The 16,120-nt window shown below is 34.1% G+C and overlaps 1 protein-coding gene across 1 annotated transcript in view; it reads right to left on the reverse strand.

Moving 5' to 3' along the window:
- The window catches only part of LOC124353052 (poly [ADP-ribose] polymerase tankyrase-like), a 33,579-nt gene extending 20,488 nt beyond the window's left edge, over positions 1-13,091 (reverse strand). The window contains 7 exon segments of the mRNA XM_046802861.1: positions 1,093-1,276; positions 3,490-3,653; positions 4,779-4,939; positions 11,245-11,344; positions 11,347-11,545; positions 12,502-12,746; positions 13,043-13,091. Of these exon segments, the coding sequence (XP_046658817.1) occupies positions 1,093-1,276; positions 3,490-3,653; positions 4,779-4,939; positions 11,245-11,344; positions 11,347-11,545; positions 12,502-12,746; positions 13,043-13,091 (1,102 nt within the window).
- Positions 13,092-16,120: the final 3,029 nt, after the last annotated feature.

Here is a 16,120-nt window from a genome sequence, read left to right on the forward strand (position 1 = left end):
TCTAAAAATACATTGGAACAACATAATTTTTAATGACCTGTGAAATTATAAAACACTTTTTTTTGCACTATAACGCATAATAACATATATAACCATTCCTTTTCCAAATTTTGAGTAACCACTATCTTAAGTGAAACCTTAAGAGATATTGAAAAAAGAGAAAGAATAAAAGAAGTGTATAATTATGTAATATATGTAAAAAATGTATTGGGTTGGGCCTATGTTCGGAATTTGGATCTATGAGGAAGAATTAGGACACTAATCTCAGTCATGTCCCCCTGGAATAAAGGGAGGCCAGCTCTGAACCAGCCTCTCCAGTCGAAGCAGGCAGAGGGTGGCACACCCTTGTTGAGGATAGCAAGAACCTCTGATACTTAGGGAACAAACCCAACGCAGTAGACTAGACCTATTGAATTACCCTTGCATCCTAGAATCTCAACATTTGCGGTTAGTGATGTGCCGCTCCTGGACATCCATAAGGTTGTTCAGATGTAAGTGACATATCGGTTTTTGTTTGCTGTGCCCAGTGGTAGGTTCAACTGGAAGGTATAAACCAGCCAGAAGTGATCCCTGCTGGGACTACGTTCGGAATTAGTTAAGTTAAATTTTTGCTTTAAAGTGAATGAGTGTTTCGTTAGTTAAGACTGACTAATGAACTCATCCAAGCTAGTACTGCCTTTGTACAAATTCGAGTCTGGATATTTTTAAAATTACGGCAGTTATTGTGTTTTGAAGCTAACATTAAATTGTATAAACCCGTATATATAATATATATATACACATACATATATTTTAGGATTATGGGGATTTTGGATTCTGGGCTCATGATCGGAGGAAATTTCCTGGCAATTTCGTCATGATTGGTGATTGCAATACGCAGATTTCTATGAAATCTACATAAAATCTAATCCTAACCATTATATTATCTCTTTTAATTTTACATTGAATTACAGCTTATTACTATAATACATATCAATTAAATCAAATCAAATTACTTCTCATTTTTAACATATTACAATAATTGCAACGTCATTTGAAAAAATCTCTAAAAGATAAAGGAATACTTTATTTGAAAAGGAATGGAAGCTGTACCTGCGCCGAACATGCCACCAATGTAAGCATGCCTCTCGTCAAAGCCCTTCTGTACAATGGCGTTGATGAACGGGGAGCCATGGAATAACATCCTCTCATTAGGTGTATTGTTGTTCTCTTCAGCCACTTCAGATCGTCGGTGATTATAACGTTCCCACAGTTTACGGTTCTGGACCTTCTGGATCTGTGTAAACACTTTTAATCATCAAACTACTTTAACTTTATTCTTTTTAAAGGCTTTATGGCTGTAATTCTGGAACTAATATGAGATGTAATTTACTACCAATTTTGTGTAAATTTACTTTGAAACTGCTCAATTAACTTCGATGAACCATGTGTGAATCAACTCTTAATACTTTTTAAGTGCCAGTGTTTGGATAAATAAAAGTTTTAAGGACAATGCTGATGCCAGGATAACAACAATTCAAATAAAATACTCTAATATCAATTTTCAATTACTATCATCAGCAGTGATTCACTTAAAAAAAGCGATATCTCTTCTATCATAGTGTGTGTTTTAGGGGTATGTTTTACTTCATTATGTACAACTGTTTTCTATTTTATGTGGCATTTCTATAAATTAGCTGTAATACACTCTTATACTATTAAAAAGCAAATATTTAAGGAATTTGTTATTTTTCATATTTTATATGTTTGGTTTTACAAAATGACAATGGAAACTAACAATTGAGGATTTTATTTTGATTATTTTTTCATATGTATGTGGATAAAATGATCTTTCTGAAATATAACTTTCATCAGCTTATAGGAGAATTTGTCACAATGATTACTATCTACTAAGTGCAGTTGTGTTTATATATATGTTTACTGTATTGATCAAAATTTAGTCCATTTGTCTTATTTCTAATTAAGACCTTTCACACATTTAATATAATAAAAATATTGATTTAAAAAAAGTTTAGCATTGCCCTTTAAAACTTTACTATTAAATTAGCTTTTAAAAATTTAAAAATTACTATTAGTTAAACAAATTTTTAAACCATAAACTATATTATAAGCTTCTAGTCTATTGTTGAAATTTTATACTTCAAAGTGATAATTTTGCAGCATTAAGTACTTCACAATAATATTGTGCATTGATCGTAGAGAAAATCAACATGAAAAGCACCTAGCCAATCAAACAAAATTGTTGCCATTTCCGTTCCAGCAGAAAACCACATTTTTGCCTTCACCAGTGGTGTATTTTAAAATGTCTAAATTTAATCCTTTAGTAATTTCCATGCTCAGTCTTTATACTAGATTTCAAATTACCAGGATTCTTATACATAGTTAAATAAGATCATTCTATTCTGATAGTTTTTTGTATGATTTGAAAGCATTGTATGTAATTTTTGTGATGCATTTGTTCATTCCGTGCACATTTTTAGATTTACAAAATATTAAAATTTTTTGGGTAGGCATTTTAATACTTACACCATATAATGACCTTTTTTACGCATTAAAAATATTAAATGTTAACATTTTCTAACCTTTGTAATTACATAGGATTAATAGGATATAAGCTCTTTTTAAAAGCTCCACTCTGTACTTGCCTATTTTGACTCGAGTGTGTAATGGTGAATCAAAGTTTCATCACAGACAATGATGTGATTAAATAAAGTTTCATCTTTTTGTTGGAATTAATTAAGAATCATTATGAAACCTCCAATCAATGTCACTTATCAATGACCATTCAATAACAGACGTGTTGCCCCCAACACTCAAGTACTCTTTGTTTAAAGTTGGACCACGGATGATTTAAGAGGACAGTAGGATTTCAGACATTTGACATAAGAATTAAATATTAAACTGTTTGTAACATGTAATGATGACAAATGTCCTAATATGCTTCCAAGTATTAATCCCTCAATTAGATTTTGGACTACCTCAATTTTGACATTGGTTACACACATACTTGGGTGACAATAGTGGCTCTCGTTCTCAATCTCTTCACGCCCTTCAGAAAATGACTTGTGCCAAACAAATAGATAGGGTCTCGGCAGTGTGTTGTCCCCGAACTATTCCCGTAATCACCACATTTCAATTGGGCTCACCCTTTCTTAGGCAAAAAAGTTTGATTTTAATCGGCTGCTTCACAGAGACGGGAACTTATTATTCACTCATGACTTGTTTTGATAAAAAGAGAACCCGAGAGCTCCAGTCTCTCTCTCTAACAATACAGGTTATCTAAGTATCATCCAATAGTAGGTCAAAAAACCCTTTTTAATTTTTAAGATAACCAGTTTTGTTTATATTTGACACACACTTGTATATATTAGATAGGCTATAAACAGCTACGTATAAGCTTTAATAAACCATGAAAAAATCACTGAAAATGTTGTTATCAAGCCAGTAAAATATTAATTATTTCTAGACACTAGTGACTTATCAATGTACCCGAATGATGTTGTATCTTGTAAAGACTCCACCAGACTGACCACTGTCCCGATGCTCTCTCACTGTTGCCTGCATCTCCTCTTCTACAGCGATAAACTCCTTATCTTCGGCCAGCAGGTCCACCAGCAATGTGGCTGGACTGTTAGTGAGACCTCCGAGCACTCCTACATCACAAACATGCTGACTGACGTTTAATAAATTTAACTTAACTTTACATGTTCAGATTTCCAGTTAATACACTGACTGCTTTAAAAATATTTTACAGAATATGAGAATGGCTGAACCACACTAAACCTCTAAACAAACATTGGGGTGCGGTTGCCGGTGACCGCACCACATGTGATGTGTTAATACACTTTAAATAAAAATGGTGAGAAAATTAATAATATTCACGCCTATTTATCCTTAATCCAATTTATAGTGAACTAATAATCATTTTTGTAAAAATATTTACTGCATGCTGGTCAAAGCTCCAAAAATATGAAATTTATTAAAAAAAACTAATTTTTCAAACAACTAAAAATATGTTTAAAAAGTAGTTATTCAAAGTGGATCAATTAACTTCAATCGGAAATTTTTTACTGTATCAGATAAATACAAATATGTCTGAATCTTTTTAACCCATTGAGTATTGAGTATATGGTTCTCCTTGCACAGAAAATCCAAATTTTGTAGCCGAAACGAATTGGTTTACTGTGAATATGCTGGTTTGCATCATATCATCCAAAATAGGACACCATTAATTTGTTCACTGATAGATAAGCATCACTTGGAAAACATTCTACGCAACGTTCATTGAGTCGAACAGTTTTTTTTAATTTTTTTTTATTGTCCTATTATTTTAATTATTATTGAGTCTTTAATACTAAATGAATTATTGCATTAATCAGTATTAATTCACAAAATATACCAAGCTAATTGTCATTTTGATAACATCAAAATATAAAATAGATCATAATGTGTTATTAATTGTTCATTAATTTTAATTAATTAAATATGGTGCAAATAAACTAGTAAGAATGCTTTGAATACATTCTTTAAAAAAAAATACATGATGTGGTGTGCATACTAAAATAAGAGTTTTTGGCTTACTACATAAAAAAAAAAAAAACTAGTTAGTTGGTTACTGAACTTCCAAGTGTTACCTTCGCATGATTACACACATTTTCTGTGAATTATCAAATGTGGACTCACTGGATATGAAACCACGGTGCAAGTAAACTCCCATCAGAAAGGTTTAGTTCTGCAATCTTTCAATAAAAACAACAACAAACCAGTGTAACTCTGACCTGGTGTCGCCGCTAACTTGTCGATTGCCTTGATTAACTTGTGCCGATGACCGTAGGCAGTGATTCCAATCTGCTTGAGGTCCTCATGGCTCATCTCTGCCAAGATGTCCAGGGTTATCTGTTCCCGCTCAAACAGTTCTAATAGGTTCTCCAGACCCAGACTGCAACAGAAACATGTATCAAGACCTCAAAAATCCCTCATGCTTTATCTCTGCCCCAGGATGTCTAAATTTATCTGCCCCACTCAAACAATTATGAGAGATTCTCGAAACTCAAACTATAAAGACAAGTATATAAGAGATCTCTATAATTCCTCATGGTTCATCTCTTCCACAATGACCAGATTATCTGCTTCCATGCAAACAGTTCTAAGAGATTCTTTAGATCTGCAATGTTATTAGATTCCGTGACAAATTTATCATTAGCACATTTTTAACTAGGTATATCTGTTGTCTATAAATACTTTTGAGTTTTCTATGGTTTACTAAAAGATCAGGGTTATTTTTACATTTTTCATGGTTTAGGTCAAGAAGTTGTCTATTTTTTTAAGGAAAGTAGTATACCAATTTCTTGGTTTGTCGGCCTTATGGACTAACTTTTTTCTTGATTTCATTGTACAGGACAACAATCATTGTTGTTATGTGACAGAATCTGCATAAAAGAACTACATCTAGGCTATTAGCATTAATTTCTTCAGACCAGTCAACATGACAGCCTAACCTATCTATTAATACCGGTATCGTTTGACACTCTATAATTATATGTTATGTGTATATGTTAATTAACAATTTGAAAGTAGAGAAGCGCATGTAGGAGTTCTTTACCTCTAACATTAGTCAAAGGTGGTTGGAAAGGTGGGGTTAAATAGTCTTATAGGTATATGCAGAGGGATGGAGATTAGAGATAAAATTGTTCAAACATGCTTCAGCTCTAGTAGAGAGTAGATTAAGGGAAAAACTGTCATATGTCTTCAGAGTGTTGAGAAACCTAACTGTTAAAAACTATTTTCCTCTGGGGTCGATGTTCAAGCCATCTGCTATAATGATCTTATAATTTCTATATTTAGAAATAAAGTCAAGGAGTTGAGTTAACTTCTCAATAAATATATGATAAGGGCTAAACTACCTGTACATACAGGCTTTCAACAGATTTGAAACACCGTAACCAAGAGGATAGAGAAACAATGATAGCTCTAAATAAGTTGTTTAGTGATAAGATAAGACTACTATGTCAAAACTAATAGCAATTATAGCACTGATTCTGAGAACAAAACAAGACTTTTATGGAATGTGATCAACAATTAACGCAAAGCTAAATTCAGTGGAAGAAATCAATTCAAAATTGAAATTGACAACAAAATCATTGAATACCCATACAAAATAGCTAAAAATTGTAATAGCTTCTTGCAACAGTAGCTAAGGCTTTAAATAAAAACAGGACAGTATGAAACCCCTAATCAAACCAGACAATTTAATCTTATCCTCATTCATTAACACTACACCCTACCACTGCCAAAGACGTTCTAGATACAATAAAATCTCTCAAAACTAAAACCTGAAGTGGTGTGGAGAAGTACAGCTCAAAAGCAATTAAGTACTGTGCAGAAGAACTTACGATCTCCTTGGTATCTATCATAAACAAATATTTTTCTGATGAGGATTTTCCTTCAGCACTGAAACTCTCTAAAGTGTACCCAAACATAAAAAAAGATCAACTTCTACTCTTGAAAACTGGTGGCTGACCTCACTAATTTCAATATTATTCAAACTACTGGGAATCAGAGAAGAACCCAATAACTGGTTATTAGCTACCTTGAGGAAAAACAAGTATTAGACACAGTTAACAATATTGCACCACTACATACAGCTAAAATCGTCAACCAATGACAATAGGAGTCCCTCAGTGGTCTGTTCTTGGCCCTATTCTTTTTAGCCTTAAACAATTCCCCTAACTACAGTATATCCAAAATCCAAACACCATGTTCATCATGTACGCTGATGACACACCAGGTGCTATTTATTCTATATAACTACATTCCTAACTACAGCCTTGAACTACTGCAAAACAAATGACCTTGTAATGAACCCTAATAAAACAATCAAAATTAATTTCAGCAAAAACCTGACCCCATCCCTGACACCCCAAAAATACTGGAACTAACAAGTCTATAATATATGTAAAAAAATGATCACTGGAGTATTTGTATTGAATATATCTAGAGCAATCTAGAGGCTGCATAATATCCTCTAATTGACTAGCAATGAGATATGGAATTGCAGCATGTAGTGGATCATCCCCCAGTAATCTCATCAGAGTACTCATCAATAAAAATATCCATTCTAGCTCAGTCAAAAGAAAGGTAGATTTCAAATAAGGCCGTCATATTGAAATGTCAAACTGAAGATGCATTAAAAGTTTTGATGTTTAATTTGCACATCACTGATGGGAGAGTAACTCTCATGTCGGCATGTTAACATAATCATAACACTTTAAAACATTTAGAAAGTCCATAATCTTGAAACCTTACAAGATGAAAATTGTTATAACCGTATACATTTTTTTATAAAAATATGGACTTGATTTAGTTACAATGAATCCGAAATTTAGTTTGTAAACATATTCACTTTTTGCTTGGAATTACATGATAATTGTATGAAGTAACAATTTTGTTTATATTTCGAATTACTGGAGATAAAAATTTAGGCCAAATGCGAATGATCACCATCTTAAAACGTTTTATTGGTTAAAACTGGCTAACGAATTCATCAAAACTATATACAGATACAGTCTCTGTAAGAAGTTTACTATGTATCTATTCAGACTTAGGTAGTTATCGTGTTCACAATTATTTCCGTAATGTTGTATAATAGCTAAAACTTTGTACGCCCGTTATCTGGAAATGACAAGTGATATAAAAAACATGTTGGAACAAACTTTATTGTAAATTACATGAAAATTCTAAAACACTTTTTTGTGTTGCACTATAATGCATGATAACTTATATACAACCATTCCTTTTCCAAATTTGAAAGGCCACCATCTTCAAACCTTGAGTGATGAAAAAGTTTAAAAATAAAAGTGTTCATAATCATATATGGAAAAATGTATTGTTTCGTTCTATGTTAGAATCAGATGAGAAAATTTTGCTTGAATGTGAATGGCTGCCATCTTGAAAAGATTCCTTAGTTAAGACTGACTCATCCAAGCTAAGTGTAAGTACTGCCTTTCTACCAAGTTAAGTCTGAATATTTTAAATATTACGGCAATTATCATGCTCACAAGCCGTTATAATGCTTGTGCCCATACATACATATATACAACTTTGCATTATGGTGGTTCTGGATTCTGGGGATCACGATCGGAGAAAATTCAAAAAATCTCCCTGTAATTCCATCATGAATGCAATAGGCAGATTTGTATGAAATCTACCTCAAAGGCCACAAGGCAGCTCTAGCTAACCTTCATCAAGAAGAGAGCTGTAGACAGATATTCAAAACACTTTACATTATGACAGTAACTAGCTTCTACATCCTTCAAGTAGTCCTTAATGCTGATAACTTCAACCTTGAAACAAACTAGGATGTTCGCATCCTCCCCCCTTTTAGAGAAAATTTCCTCATATATCGGGCATAACCTGAAAATCCCGCTGCCACGCAATCTTCAAGGTTTGACGGAAAAAATCCTGTTCTAAGAAAAATCATGAAAGAATTACAAAAATAAAATACCTTTTGGACAATCCTGTGTATACCTGGGATGAGTTCCTGAAACTTCTACAATTTAAAATAACTTAAGGTTCGACATGAATCCAATTCTTGATGTCACTGGATTTGTAATGTATAAATAAATAAAACAGAAAGTGCAAAGAAACTAAATCCAACGATGTTTACAAACAATTTTTGTCACGTACTTACATTAAGCAGCAGTTAGTTATTTAAACATTTTAATTTTATACTACGAATTAAATAATAAACAGCCCAATTCCATACCATACAATTTCAATTTTTTTTAAAATAACTACACTATTAAAATATATATTACAATATTAACCATATAAATGGTTATGATTCTAGTAAGCAGGAGTGTGCTAACTAAAATTAATCTTGCGATTATCGCACTCAGTTTCAAACACTGTTTATCACTCATAAGCTTGGAGAAGGACTAAAACTCTTTGAGACCTAAATGTGGATCCCATCTACAGAGCACATAATCAGGACTTGGAATATAAAAAAAATCAAAAGGCCACACAACGTAGTTAGTTGCTGTTTTGTTAAGAGAGTTTGTGTTAGAAAGGTTCTTGTACCAAAATTAATTACAAATTTCAATTTAATTTTTGATATTTACGTGTCCAAATTACATAAAAACATTATTCCTCCATCCTTTCTTGTAGACACTAAGCTGTCTGATGACAAATAGCACTAAGAAAACTAATATTTAATGACACAATGTTATAGTTCTTGTATAGTAAGTTTGTGGTGAAGGAAATAGGATTTTTCCAGACATTTGCCATCATTCAGTGATAAAACTACTTAAAATTGGCTGACTTTAAATGAAGTTTTTTACAACATTAGCCGGCAATGCCTTCGCATCCAATTCAAAACTAAACAGAATAACACAAAGACCAGACTATGGGTAACTGAATAAAAAGAGTTGTCTTGTCTCTCCAAAACAAAATGTCAGCTGGAACAGTTGAGGTTTCATCTAAGATCCTAAAAGCCTGTTGTAATAAGTTTGCCTACCCATTGACTCTTCTCATCAACATGTCATTTATGAAGGAAAATTTCCATCACAGCCTAAGTTGACCAAAATTATACTTTAACTCAAAAAAGGTAATGCGGCTGATGTAGAAATATCGCCCCATATCGCTAATATCAACTTTCTCTAAGGTGATTGAGAAGGTAGCACTGTCTCGACTCATGAACCACCTTTCTGAATAAGATCTCACAAAACATCATCATGGCCGTATAAAAGGCCGGTCTACAACAACTGCTGTTATAAGTCTAGTGGAGTCCAGAGTTGATCAAATGGAAGTTGGCAATATACTACTAATTATATTCTACTAGATTTCAGCAGGCATTTGATTGTCTGGACCATGCTTAACTTTTAGTAAAATTGGAGCAATTGGTATCAGAGGAATTACAGCCAGATGATTTGAGAGTTATCTGTCAGACAAGCAACAGGTTGTTGAACTGGCACACACAGAAAAAAGATTTACCCAATATATGAGGTCAAAAGCTCCTCTAATTGTAAGAGGTGAGCCAAAGGGATCTGTGCTGGGCCCTGTTCTTTTTATCTTATTTACAAATAACTTTCCCACTTATTTGGATGAATATTCAACGACTATCATGCATTCAGACAATATAGCTCTAATTCTCAGTGCCAGAACACCTAATACCCTGAAAGGTTCAAGTCAAATTGTAACAGAGATGGCTGTTCAGTACTGCCACAGCAACAATATCGTTATAAACAAAGCCAAATCTAAGCAGCTTGTCATAAGACGCAAAAAAGAAGAGCTGCGATTGTTGTACCTTGAAACTGTGAATAAAGCTATGTACCTGGGTGTTACAATTGATAAAGACCTCAAATGGACCACACATGTTGACAACCTCTATAAGAAGCTTGCCTCAGGACTCTAAATGTATCAATATTGTTTAAATTAAAATTTTAAGGTTTCATGCCGAGAACGGTAAGTGGAAATTGAAGTATAACCTGTGAGCGGTAATTGATGTATAACCAGTAAATGTAAAAAAGGTTGTTTGTGTTGGAGACTAAGAAGCTGCTGGTTTCGGTAGCAACCATGTTGTTCTAAAGATCTTGGCCTGATTTCTTTCTTCTGAATAGCGAAACAGTAAGAGAAGGGCGTATTTAAGTTCTCTCACTTCTCTTGCATGTGATTCTAAAAATTAACTTATGAAATCTTACAGTGATAGTTAATTTTATTTGCTTACATCTAACGTGATGAAATGATAAGTAAATATAAAATTTTCTCATTAAATTTTAAAATATAATGAATCTAAGTTTGGTAAACACATGTTGAGTGTGTGTCTGCAAATTGACATAAGGTGTTTAAGTAGTGTTTTCTGACTCAATTGCATAACATTTTGACACCATTAATCCTCAAAGAATGTATAAATAAAGATATATTCTCTATATCTGTCTATTGTCCGTCTAACTGCATATTTCAACTTAAACTAATGAGGTTTATTAGTTATAATAGTTTTTTTCACTTTTTGTAAAATCTGCAACGGCATTGCTTGTATTTACTTGAACAGAGAGATACTCAGTAAGAATAAAAATAAAAACTAGCATTTTCCAACACATTAAAATACAGTATTGAATCATTATTCTGCGGATAAAAATAAAATAAAACCATAAAAACAGATTATTCCATTATCTAGTTGCATTCACATTACTTTTGATAATAAACTGCTAAGTTCTTAACTAGTCAAATTGAAGGTGTTTGACTTACTTGGAAAGGAAGCCGGAGAGAGTGGTCACATCAGGCGGGGAAGCTGTGATGTCAACCACGGTATCCTGAGCAAGAGGAACAGGTGTGGCCAGAGAGAGAGCGCGGTACCAGTGGGCATGACCACAGTGTCGGCCAGCGAGGGAGAGGGGGTGGGCGGGGGTACGGTAGGAGCAGGACAGGAAGGGGAAGGATGGGCAGCCATTGCATCCTGCAACAGTGACCTCACATCCTCAGCGCTTGCCAGATCAATGGGTGCCTGACCTTCCTGGTTCTTCAGGAATGGGTCTGCTCCATGGGCCAACTGGTAGAAACAAATATTGACATAACTATTCTATCACTAATAAGAACAATAACAATGTAAACAAAATATTAAATACAAATTCAAACACACTGCACTCAGATTACAACTATAAAACTGAGTATGTAACACTTATATATGCTAATTATTAAAGTAATACACACTGATTTGAAAAACAACTGATCTTCTTTCCTTATGCTGTGTACTGGATACACAATGGCAGTGAGCTTTACTTCATGCTTAAGTACATAAAGTGACTCAAAACCGATTTTCCAGTTTTTATGGAAAATTTAAGTTAGCACATTTAAACCCAAGAGAATTATTACATAAATATTATGTTGTAACTGACTGATCAACTAATGCCTACATTAAAATTCTAAAAAATTCTTATTTTGTTTTACTTTATATTTTATTCCATACAAACCATTACGTTAAAACATACATTGTACACTCTTCCCCTCTTTACAGCAAAACTTAGTGGTTATAATAAATTACATGTCAAAGAAGTACACCACAGATTGTGTGATCTCTACACCAATCCAAGCAGATCTTCTCACATCACTTCCTGGTAACACAACATGCAAAATATCTCAGTACCTCCTCAACCTTCTATCACACTTAATTGCCAGTGCCATATATTGTTGCTTGACTGCCCTGTTATATCGCCTATTGCTTGATGTATTATCCTTCTTCTTCCAATTTAATATTATTTTGGTATTATAATTTTCCTAATATCTACGTACAAGAGCTGTTTATTTTATTTTTTTATATTTTTAATCACAGCCTTCATTTACAAAGTAAAACATTATTCTTTATCACAGGGAAAATTTAGACAGTCTTTCATCTAAATGAATATGGTGGCTTTAGTTATGGGCATACACAGCCAATAACAGACTAAAATCAATAAGTAGATGATATTTAATACTGGTATGACAATGGTAGATCTAAACAGTGCGTACCAGCAGGGCACTAAGCTGGGTGCGACCCTTTTGGGCAGCCTCGTGGAGAGGAGTAAAACCCCACTTGTCAGTGGCATTGACAACAGTATTGTACTTGATGAGCAGAGCTGCAATGTCCAGGTGGCCATAGCTGCTGGCATTGTGCAGTGGTATCAGACCTCCCTTATCTTGTGCATTGACATCAGCCCCTCGCTCCAGCAGAAGCTGAGCAACTTCCACGTTATTGTACCCAGCTGGAACATGTCATTGTTGCACACTATAGGATTATTAACTCCAAGGAAAAATTATTATCTTATTAGCATTCATTCAGTATCTAAAAGAACAGTTACTTAATTTTATGTAGATACAAAAATTAATTGTTTAATTAAATCTTAAAATCCGTGTAATGTTTGTATTGCAAGATGCACTTTAATGATGTACATGAATTTATGAACAGCCTATCCAAATATGTAATGGAGAAATATTTCATGGGTAGAGGAATATCCCAACAATGGGATATGCCTCTGCATATTCCACACAGTAAGTTATCAATACAACTTACTGCTGCCAAGCCTGTACAGGTTATGAGCGGTGGTGCCTGTGATGTGCATGTTGCCAGTGTATTAGAGCAGTTGAATTGGTTTGGTTTTTTTAATTATTTTTAAAAGCTTTATAAAGGGTAGCAACTCAAAACCTCTTTTCAAATTCCCAGTTTTTATCCTGATCGAAAATTTCCAATTACCTAGTATATTTTTAAACAAAATAGACAACTCTATTACAGGTAAAAGGGATAATACTGTATTTAACCTGTATGCCAAGTGCAATGTTTTATTGTCACACAGTATTTGCAAGAAATGCCACAAAGATGCGATGCTCTAGCATTTCGTCACTAGCGATATGCAAGAAATTTGGTGACGATTTATAGCTATCACCTATTTTAATCCCCCCCCCCCACCCCCCCCCCCCCCCACCCCCCCCCCCCCCCACCCCCCCCCCCCCCCACCCCCCCCCCCCCCCACCCCCCCCCCCCCCCACCCCCCCATATTAGTTAAAGCAATTAAAATATACAAAAATTATTTCAAAAAATATCATTTGAAGTAAAACAAACTGTATGCATGGCAGAATTATATAATACAATGACTAGGTGCCTTTGAGACCAGTTTTTGTTGAAAAATATTCAGTAAAACCCAGAAGTAACAAATTTTTTATGGTATTTTGCATGTTATATCTAAACATAAATTAAAACAACTTTAAATAAAACAAAATTTAAATTTAAAATTTAAAGTTAAATTTTTGAAACAAACATATAAGAATATGTATATGTTGCTAACTTAATTGCAGAAAAAGCAAACAAAAATGATAAAAATTGGTTGGATAGAATATTTACAAACATTTTCCTCCCAAAAGCCTGCAACTCTACAAATAATGGGGCAGCAACTAATGGGTATGATTTTCAGCAATGGGCACAGCACTCAAAGAGTTAAAAAGGTAGTTTATATCTGTATACTGAATATTTAACCCCTTCACGGTTTTTGGTGTAATATTACATTTATAGCGATTCCATAAAAGTGTGCTATTAACATAACATTACACATAGGTATATTGTTTCTGTTTTATTCTGTTATCTGCTGTAATATTGTGCAAGAAGCATTTTGTATACAACTCACATTGCCACAAGTAGTTGTGGTGTTTTATACAGATGTGAGCACATTCTTGGTCCTCTGTCATGAATGTTTCCACCATGTTGAGTTCACTGTAGTCACATAGTGCAGACAACTTCCACGTGTTGTTGTTGCAAGTTACCTAATGGTTTTATTTCTAGTGCTTATTGTACCATGGAAGTATTCAATGCACAAATAAACAATTGGCTTCATTTACATGATAATAGAACGGAGACAGATAGTGAAAGTAACTTAGTGTACTATATATAGTTAGACAACAAAAATTTGAAAAGACTAAAGATAACTTTTTTACACAAAAAAGTATATATCTAAACTATATAAACCTGTCTCTGTAAAAACATCAAAAAATTCTACTTAATTTTAGAGACAAAAACAAAACCTTTAAGGGATTAAGAGAAAATTTGTTAAAGGGCTGCTATTTTGCCCTAGTTTTATGTTTACATAAATTATTAAAGAAGAAAGATTAGCAAGATAGAGAAATAAACTATAATTAATACAAGGTGTGTTCAAAAAGTATTGGGAATTTTGAATTTTCGCGGGTTATGTATATTCGAATTTTGATTTTTTTGTGGCGTTATGTTGGTACATATGTCTCTCACTTATGTTGACAATTTCGGCCATTTTGAATGTTCAGTTAATTGTTGACAGCTGCTTTGCTTGCACGTGTTTTGGTTCGTCTTTGATTTTTACCTATTCAAAAATTGGAACAAAGAACCTGTATCAAATTTTGTATGAAAAACAAAATTAAGTACTCGGATGCATTCCGAATGTTGACTGTGGCATATGGAGAAGCTACTTTGGACAAAAGCAACGTTTATAGGTGGTACAAAATTTTTCAGAAGGCCGAGAAGATGTGAACGACGAAGAGCGTGCCGGATGCCCAAGCACTTCAACAACAGACGAAAAAATTGATGAAGTGAAGAAAATGGTATTGGCCAATCGTCGAATCACCGTTAGAGAAATTGCCGAGGACCTAGGCATATCGATTGGCTCGTGCCATTCGATTTTAATCGATAATTCGGGCATGAGACGGGTCGCCGCAAAATTCGTACCAAAATTTTGAGCAATTTCGATCAAAAACAGCATCGCATGAACATTGCTAATGAGATGTTGGAATATGTCCGCGACGACCCGAATTTGCTCCAGAGGGTCATAACTGGTGACGAATCGTGGGTTTATGGTTATGACATGGAAACCAAAGCTCAATCATCTCAATGGAAGCTGCCGCACGAACCAAGACCGAAAAAAGCACGCCAAGTTCGGTCGAATGTGAAAGTTTTGCTTACAGATGTCTTCGATTGCAGGGGTGTGGTGCATCATGAAAAACAAAAATTGGCTTTTGCACCACAATATCGCCCCTGCTCACACATCGCTGCTTGTACGCGACTTCTTGACCAAAAACAACACACTAATGATACCGCAGCCACCATATTCCCCAGATCTGGCCCCCTGTGACTTTTTCTTGTTTCCGAAACTGAAGAGGCCCATGAAAGGATGACGCTATGCCACGATTGACGAGATAGAGACGGTATCGAAGGAGGGGCTGAACAAGATACAAAAAAATGATTTTTTGAAGTGCTTCGAAGATTGGAAAAAACGTTGGCACAAGTGTATAATATCCCAGGGGAATTACTTTGAAGGGGACAAAATAGATATTCACGAATAAATAAATAATTTTTGAAAATACGCAAAATTCGCGATACTTTTTGAACACACTTCGTATATAATTCTTTAACAGATTACTAGCAAAGGTTACAGTAATAGTGATTCAAGATTTGTTATTGTCGTTAAACACATGACAATAAATGCAATAGACTCTGTCAGTGTTATAATCATTAATCAGTTGTTGGTGAAAATCCCAATATATGACTATGTTGCTTGGTAGCCAAGTGTTAGCATTGAGTGTTTATTTAATAATAGTCGGACAGAAGTATCATAATCATGATGATTACACCTCA

The sequence above is a fragment of the Homalodisca vitripennis genome, chromosome 1, assembly GCF_021130785.1.
Source record: "Homalodisca vitripennis isolate AUS2020 chromosome 1, UT_GWSS_2.1, whole genome shotgun sequence".
In the NCBI taxonomy this organism is placed as follows: domain Eukaryota; kingdom Metazoa; phylum Arthropoda; class Insecta; order Hemiptera; family Cicadellidae; genus Homalodisca; species Homalodisca vitripennis.